Raw genomic sequence first — 8559 nt, 5'->3', positions numbered from 1 at the left:
ACACCCTCCTGGATAAAGCCTTGTGCAATGTGATTTCATCTCTCATTTATGGCCATCGCTTCGAGTATGAAGATCCTGACTTCATCAAGGTGCTGAAAGTATTGAAAGAAAACATCAGGGAGAAAACTGGCTTGATCCCTGAGGTAGGAAGGTCAAGGGAAGTCTGCAGAGTGACTTCTGTGTTGTTCATCTTCCCAGAGATGTAGACAGGGGATTTGGAAAGGAGACTTCTAGAAGTGTCAACCTCTGAAATAGAAGTGTGGAGCCTTTAAAGCCTGCAGCAATGGGAGGGGAGAAGTGGACCAAAGTCAGGGCTTCTAGAAGCTGGCATNCTGNTCCTTTTTCCTCATGGAAGACACCCATGCCTGTGATGTTTCTGGGTAGAATACTCTTTTGTTCACTGTGGGGCTACTAGATCCTGAAGGCTAGAACTAAGGAGAACTCAGATGATGGGTGGGAACAAATAGGGCCTGTGTCTATCTTGGAAGAGGCTGGAAACAAAGACTGACTGGTATCAACACTGAGTCTATGTACCCAGGAGCCAGAGAGATGGCAATGGGTAAGGAGCTTGCCAGGAAAGTATGGTGTGCTTGGGTTTCATTCCTGGAAGTTATGTAGTAAATTAACTGAAACTCTATGGTTTCCCTGGACTTCAACCTCTTAGTTGTGGTGACAGCATTCCTCACATCTTTTGCACATGAAAACACAGAGAAACGAGGATGAATATTGTTATTAGAAATCTTGCTTACTCAACCCATTAAAGTAAAGGCAGCAAGAAGTCCTAGAACATTCTATGGCTGTTTCAGGTTGTGAAGATGTTCCCAATTCTCCTGCACATCCCAGGGTTGGCTGATAAAATCTTCCCCATGCAAAAGACATATTTCACCATGGTGGATAAGCTGGTGACTGAGCACAAGAGGACCTGGGACCCTGACCAGCCACCTCGAGATCTGACTGATGCCTTTCTGGCTGAGATGGAGAAAGTGAGAGACTCTGAGATCTGGTGTCTATTGCACTGTGAATAACCCAGTGACACGGAAGTGTCACCACCTAAAGTCATCAGGAGGGTGTTATGGGGCCTTCCTGTCTCTCCACTGAGTCTACTGCTTTTCTGTGTCCTAGGCAAAGGGGAACCCTGAGAGTAGCTTCAATGAGGAAAATCTATTTCTGGTTGTGATTGATCTGTTTGGTGCTGGGACTGTGACCAGTTCAACCACTCTGACCTGGGCCTTGCTGCTTATGATTCTGCATCCAGATGTTCAGAGTGAGTCTGATGGGGCTAAGAAGAAAGGAGGAGGAGGGTAGAGACACAGTTCTTAAGCTTATTTGGGGCACTTGTGCCTCCCAGCAATGGTTTAACACAGACACAAAGATGATGGCTATCTTTCTCCTATGGACCCAGCCCTTAAGAGAAAGGTAGTTGAGGGACACTGGGCCCCTTCCTGGTTCTCCTTACCTGAGGGCACAATGTCTTTTCAGGCCGAGTGCAACAGGAAATCGATGAGATCATAGGGCAGGTGCGGCGTCCAGAGATGGCAGACCAGGCTCGCATGCCCTACACCAATGCTGTCATTCATGAGGTGCAGCGCTTTGCAGACATCGTCCCAATGACTTTGCCCCACAGGACTTCTTGTGATATTGAAGTGCAGGGCTTCCTTATTCCTAAGGTAGGCCTGTGTCCCTCCAAAGTCTAGTCAGTGTTGCTAGGTAGCCTCTGGCCCGATCTGCCCTGTTAACGAGGACTGGATTTGGGAGTCCAATTCTCAGCTCAGTGGTTCCAACTTTCTTTGGGTAAGTATATGAACAGAATCAAGACCAAGATCTGTACCTGAGAATCCCCAGGTATGAAAGCAAGCAAGGTCAAATATGTCAGGATTGGTTGTAACAGCCACCACCTACAGATACAGGTGAAAGTGTGGACATCTGTCACTTATCATATATCCATGTCATAGTATTAATGAAAGGTGAGAAGCTTTAACAGTTGAGTTTATATGAAAGCATCCATTGTGTGTGGTAGAGGCTGTGCCTGTGAAGTTGGTGACAAGTGTCTAGTAAGCCTCACCCTCTCCATATTCTCACCCCGTGCCTCCTGACAGGGGACAAGCCTCATTGCCAGCTTGTCCTCCGTGCTGAAGGATGAGACTGTCTGGGAGAAGCCCCTCCACTTCCATCCTGAACACTTCTTGGATGCCCAGGGCCACTTTGTGAAGCCTGAGGCCTTCATGCCATTCTCAGCAGGTGCCTCTGGGTTGCCTGTCTGCCTGTCTATCCCTGGAATTCCTTAGAGGGTGGAGCACCAATCAGTTTCCAGTCAGACTGTGCCCTCTGCCACCCACAGGTCGCCGAGCATGTCTGGGTGAGCCCCTGGCCCGCATGGAGCTCTTCCTCTTCTTCACCTGCCTCCTGCAGCGCTTTAGCTTCTCAGTACCGGATGGACAACCCCTTCCCAGTGATTATGGCATCTTCTCAATGNTAGTTCATCCAGCACCCTACCAACTCTGTGCAGTGGTTCGCTAGAAGGGGTAGTGGTTCCAGTCTTCTCCCCAGTTTGGGCTTATTGATTGATGTCCAATAAACAAGTTCTGTGTCTGCAACTCAGATTAGATTCATGGTTCATCCTTTCTCCTTGTCTCAATTGTGTCCCAAAACACTAGTCTAGAATCTTCTTGACTCTCTGAGTCAGTCCAACCCATGAATATGTTTAGTGTGGTGAGAATAGAGTTTATTACTCAAAGAGCAGTGGTTTTCAGCAAATCCCTTGGAAGATGAACCAAGAAGATGGGAAATTCAAGGCCTACTTGGACTCTATAACCTGGACTACTTAAAGAGAATGTTCTCAGAAAGCAGGGAGGGATGGGTAGTCATCAGAGAGTGCTGAAGGTTGGAAGGATGGGGAATGAAAAGGAGGAGAGAGGGAGGCATCCAGATAAGGTAGAAGGAGAGGTAGTTGTGTTGATGTTCTGTGGTTGACCCTATATCATACAAAAAGACCTACCAGTGGCTGCTAAGTTGGTCACACTCTGCACACAGAAGTCATTCTCATGAGTTAGTGAAAGAACAACCTGTATGGCTTGTTCTGTGATAGTGGTTACATAGTTCCCCAAGAGCATGAAGAGTCACAAATAGTGGTTAAGAACACTCTCACAACTAGAAAATCTGCTGTCTTCACACTCAGGCTTGCTGGACTCAAAGGATGTGGAAGCAATATGCTGTAGAAAAATGGTACTGGTCACACTCCAGGAATATGGGCAGGATTCCACTGTTCTGTCTGGGAACACCTGTCATGACTGAGAAGAGTCCTCCCTGCAACCATGTGTGACAAATGTAGTGGATATTGCTCACTAGGAAAGTTCAAGTATTTTGGAATCTTGAAAGTATGTGGGTTTGTTTGGGCCAGAGAGGATGGTTCTAGAGGCATGGGACACCCCAAAAGGCTCATTTTAGATGCCATGTAGTCTGAGGCCAGACTATAGCATCCCAAATCCAGATGTGCATGGCCTGCCCTGAAACAAACTTGTGTGAAGATACTTATTTTGCTTTTGCTTTGTGTAAAAGAAATGTTCTCCCATGGGCTCTCTTTAAATATCAATATTAATGATGCTCTTTTCACAAGTCATTACTTATCACATGCTGGCTTGTATAATGACCAGGACCAAACACTCACTGTTCTGGGAAAAGTATACTTTACAGAACTCTTCCTTGTGCCTACAGATTTAATTATATCTATTTACTACATACTCTTCTTTGTCCCACCTCTCCCCTTTATTGTTACTGCATATCCATGGGTATTTGCCTGCATTCATGCAGTGTGCACAGAAGAGAATATGGTGTAAGTTCCCCAGGGACTTGAGTTGCTGTTAGTTGTAAATCACCTTGTGGGTGCTGGGAGTCAAGCTTGGTTCCATTGGAAGAGAAGCCTCCTCTGAATGAAGATCACCTCTGAGAAGATCACCTCTGAATGATCTCCAGAGCCCTCCTTTTCACTGTTTTTCATGCTGCTGGAAAATCTTACCCTAGACTGAGCGAATGCGCTTAATTTCCTTAAAGATGTGAGTGAGGCCAGTCAGATGAGTGACTCATAATCATGCCTCTTGGAGCGGGGGTTCAGTGCGCACTTATGTCCTATGTTCAGTGTCATCTTAAAATAAGTAGTTTACATACCTCCTGTGGACTCAGCTCTATATCTGATGCCCTCCATTGAATCAGCACCAGGCATGGATGCGGCGAGAGGAGAAGGGAAACTTGGAGGCAGACCTTCCTAGAGGGCTCTGGCATCCAGACTGAGATAGTATTCCAAAATTGAACTCAGGGTAGATGACGTAAGGAAGCCTTGTGTCCTTCATTGGGAACCAGATGGCAGGTTACAGAAAGATGTCTTATTCCTGGTATTAGGGGTTTGTGGTGGTTGATATAAGATGGTTCCAGAAAGACCTATGATGAACGATGTACCCAATGGGTAGATGACTGCAGATGAACTATGGTCATATTCATGTCTACTTTCCTTCTTCTGGTCAACCTGATGCACTGATGCATGTTCTGAAGTTCCAGCTGTCTCCAGGCTCCATGCTATACCATGCATGTCAACATGCAGTGTGTGACTTCAGAGAGTGGGCCTTATGGCACTTACACACAGAGAGGTGGGAATGAAGAGCAACAAAAATCATAGCACCTGCAGCAGCACACAATGATGTTGAAGCCACATGACAGAAAGGGATCTGAGGCTGCAAGTAACAGCTTTAGCAGTTTCTTCCTGAGAGGCACTGCTGGAAATAAGGACACATTGCTCTTTCTCATTGAAAAGTGTGGACAGAAAGACCATGAAGTGGCGCAAAACCTCATAGCTTTCTTGGCCTATGGTTGCACAGGACAGAAGATATAGAAGACTCAAGTCTCTTCTGCTTCTTCTAATGGATAAAGTCACAAGGGTATGGAAGAGGGATCAGCATCTAATACAGTGCTTTAGTCAAGAAATTTAAGGGCAAAAGTCATTATATCGTAGTGGGCCTCTGTGCCTGCCTCAAGACACTTGACTTCATTTATACATGGTAGGAGGCTAAGAGGCTCAATGGAAGTTTCCAGGCTCTGCTAAGGTCACAGCTGAATATTGAGAGTTGAGATGATCTAGAAGATGTCACATCCCTAGCCACAATGTCCAAATCTAAGGTTTTAGAAGTAGATCAATGGTAGAGAATTTGCCTAACACCCTTGAGAGCCTGTGTACAATTAGTAGCCAAAACACAAGATATGGAGCCTTGTGTGCCCAACCTGGTTCTTAAAGTCTGATGGGCCTCACTTTGGAGGTGTTCTGACCCCTGGCCTTATTTGCTACAACACTGCAGAGATGTATACTCCTTACAATTGGCCTTTAATGTGGAGGTTTTGATCAGTGGACAGAGGTTTCTGTAGAAGACCCTGGTGCAAACCATCTATCAGTGTCTATAGTTGACCACCCAGCTCTGAAGTCAAGAGGTCATGTGGGCAAAGTAGGTCAGCTATGGGCATGGAACTTAGGAAGCAACAGGCCAGTGCCCAGTGGTAGTGCTACGTGACAGGCCATCAATGAAAGTCACTGATTTCAAGAAAGAACCTGAGGGATGTGTGCTGGTATGTAGCAACACCATTTTGGAGAACTCTTGTGGTGAAGTGGACCCAGACGAACCCACATGAATGGAGGAATGTCAGTATCACAGTACAGAACAGCATGTTTCGTTTGCTTATCCAGGGAGTGAGTGTGCATGTGTTGACTTCCTACATTATGGGCTTTAATTGTGAGGGCAGTGGTGATGTTGTCATCTCATGACTGTTGAAGACATCACCACAGCAGTGGGTGACTGAAGAGTCAGTCCACTGCTATCCTGTCTTTTGCCAACTTCACCAACTGAACTAGAAATGTGTGTGGAAAGTACCCAGTTGTGGACAAGGATACAGGCACAATATCTTATTCTATAACACGTTGTTGTGGTTTGAATATGCTTGTCCCCAGGAGTGGCAGTATAAGAAGATGTGGCTCTCTTGGAGCAGTTGTGTCAGTGTGGGTGTGTGTTTTAAGACCCTTATCCTAGCTGCCTGGGAGCCAGTATTCTGCCAGCAGAAGATGTAGAAATCTCAACTTTGACTATGCCCTCTGAGTTACAGAAGATTACCAGGTACATGAAGTTCCATTTTTCAATTATTTATTTACCCTGAGCCTTTGAAGTTTTATTTGGGAAACTTTCCACTGTGCCAATGAGTTGAAGAATCTTTCCCAGTTTCTCTTCTACTAGATTCAGTGTATCTGGTTTTATGTTGAGGTCCTTGATTCACTTGGCCTTGAGCTTTGTGCCAGGTGACAAATATGGATCTATTTTCTCTTTTCTACACAGAGACTCCCTGTTAGACCAGCACCATTAATTGAAGATGCTTGCTCTTTTCTACCATATAGTTTTGGCTTCTTTGTCAAAGATCAAGAATCTCTCAGTGTGCAGTTTTATTTCTGAATCTTTCATTTCATTCCACTGACCAACGTGTCTGTGTCTGTACAAATATCATGCAGTTTTTAAAAAAAAATCACTATTTCCTTATAGTATAGCTTGATGTCAGGGATAGTGATTCCCCAGAAATTATTTTATTGTTAAGAATGGTTTTTGCTTTTCTGGGTTTTTCTGTTTTCCCGATGAATTTGAGAATTGTTCTTGCCATGTCTTTGAAGAACTGTATTGTGATTTTGATGGGGATTGCATTGAGTGTGTAGATTGCTTTTGGTAGGATGGTCATCTTTAGTATGGTAATTCTGCCATCCATGAACATGAGAGATCTGTCAATTTTTTTGAGATCTTCAATTTCTTCCTTGCCAGACTTGAAGTTATTGTCAAGCAGATCTTTCACTTGTTTGATTAGACTTACCCCCCAGATATTTTATATTATATGTGACTGTTACATAGGATGTTGTTTATATAATTTCTTTCTCTGCATGTACATTTTTCATATGTATGAATGAAAGCTACTGATTCATTTGAGTTAATTTTATTAATTTTATATCCAGCCACTTTGCAGAAGTTGTTTATTTGCTGGAGTAGTTCTATGGTAGAATTTTTGAGGTCCTTTTTGTATACTACCATATCATCTGCGAATAGTGATACCTTGACTTCTTCTTTGCCAATGTGTATTCCCAAACTTTCCTTTGTTTTCATATTTCTCTACTTAGAATGTGGAGTACTATATTGAACATATATGGAATACATGGTCATCCTTGTCTTGTTCCTGATTTTAGTGGGATTGGTTCAATCTCTCTCCACTTATTTGATAATGGCTGTTGGTTTTCTGTAAATTGCTTTTATTACAGTGAGAGCTATAGGTCTTATGAGAAACCTACAGCTAGGGAAAAATATCTTCACTAAACTCACATCCAACAGAGGGCTAATATCTAAATTATATGAAGAATTCTAGAGGCTAACCACCTAGAAGACAAAGAACCAAATTAAAAATGGTGTATAGAAGAAAACAGAGATTCCAAAACAGAGAAATCTTAAGCCCTCGAGAAGCACATAAAGAAGTGGTGAAAGACATTATTGATCAGGGAAACAAAAATCAAAACGACACTGAGATTCCACCTTATCACAGTCAAAATGGCTAACTTCAAAACCTCAAGTGAAATCACATGTTGGCAAGGATGTGGAGAAACAGGAACACTCCTCTTTTGCTGATGGGATTGCAAAGTAGCACAACCACGCTTTGAAACACTCTGGAGATTCCTCAGTAATTTGGAAATAGATGTACCTGAAGACCCAACTATACCACTCTTGGGCATATACTCAAAGGTTGTCCCACCATGCCACAGGGGCAGATTATCTATATTGGTTGGTTTTGTGTATCAGCATGACACAAGCTCAAGTTATTACAGAGAAAGGAGTTTCATTTGAGGAAAAGCCTCTGTGAGATCCAGCTGTAAGGCATTTTCTCAATGAGTGATCAAGGGTGAGAGGGCCCATTGTGGGTGTTGCCATCCCTGGGCTGGTAGTCTTGGGTTCCATAAGAAAGCAAGCTTAACAAGCCAGGGGAAGCAAGTCAGTAAGAAACATCCCTCCATGGTCTCTGCATCAGCTCAAGCTTCCTGACGTGCTTGAGTTCCAGTTCGGATTTCCTTTGGTGATTAACAGCAATGTGGAAGTATAAGCTGAATAAGCCCTTTCCTCCCCAGTTGCTTCTTGTTCATGATGTTTGAGCAAGAATAGAAGCCCTGACTAAGACATCATCCACTATGTTCATGTTTTGGTAGCCAGAAGCTGGAAACAACCCATGATTTCCACAACAACAGATCCTGAGGAAATCCAAAACACCATCAGATCCTACTACAAAAGGCTACACTCAACAAAACTGGAAAACCTGGATGAAATGGACAACTTCCTAGACAGATACCAGGTATCAAAGTTATATCAGGTTCAGATTAACAATCTAAACAGTCCCATTTCTGCTAAAGAAATAGTAACTGTCATCAATAGTCTCCCAACCAAAAAAGCCCAGGACCAGATGGGTTTAGTGTAGAGTTCTATCAGACTTTCAAAGAAGACCTAATTCCAACTC

At 43.8% G+C, this 8559-nt stretch overlaps 1 protein-coding gene across 1 annotated transcript in view; it reads left to right on the top strand.

Moving 5' to 3' along the window:
- LOC110334914 (cytochrome P450 2D3-like) overlaps window positions 1-2598 on the top strand; it is a 5075-nt gene extending 2477 nt beyond the window's left edge. Inside the window, exons 4-9 of the mRNA XM_021216939.2 lie at window positions 1-143; window positions 807-983; window positions 1123-1264; window positions 1480-1667; window positions 2097-2238; window positions 2339-2598. The exon at window positions 1-143 is cut by the window's left edge and continues 65 nt beyond it. Of these exons, the coding sequence (XP_021072598.1) occupies window positions 1-143; window positions 807-983; window positions 1123-1264; window positions 1480-1667; window positions 2097-2238; window positions 2339-2517 (971 nt within the window). The 3' untranslated portion in view covers window positions 2518-2598. The remainder of the gene's footprint in view (window positions 144-806; window positions 984-1122; window positions 1265-1479; window positions 1668-2096; window positions 2239-2338) is intronic.
- The last annotated feature ends 5961 nt before the right edge of the window (window positions 2599-8559 follow it).

The sequence above is a fragment of the Mus pahari genome, chromosome 17, assembly GCF_900095145.1.
Source record: "Mus pahari chromosome 17, PAHARI_EIJ_v1.1, whole genome shotgun sequence".
Taxonomy (NCBI): domain Eukaryota; kingdom Metazoa; phylum Chordata; class Mammalia; order Rodentia; family Muridae; genus Mus; species Mus pahari.
This window is presented reverse-complemented; position numbering and strand designations above follow the sequence as displayed.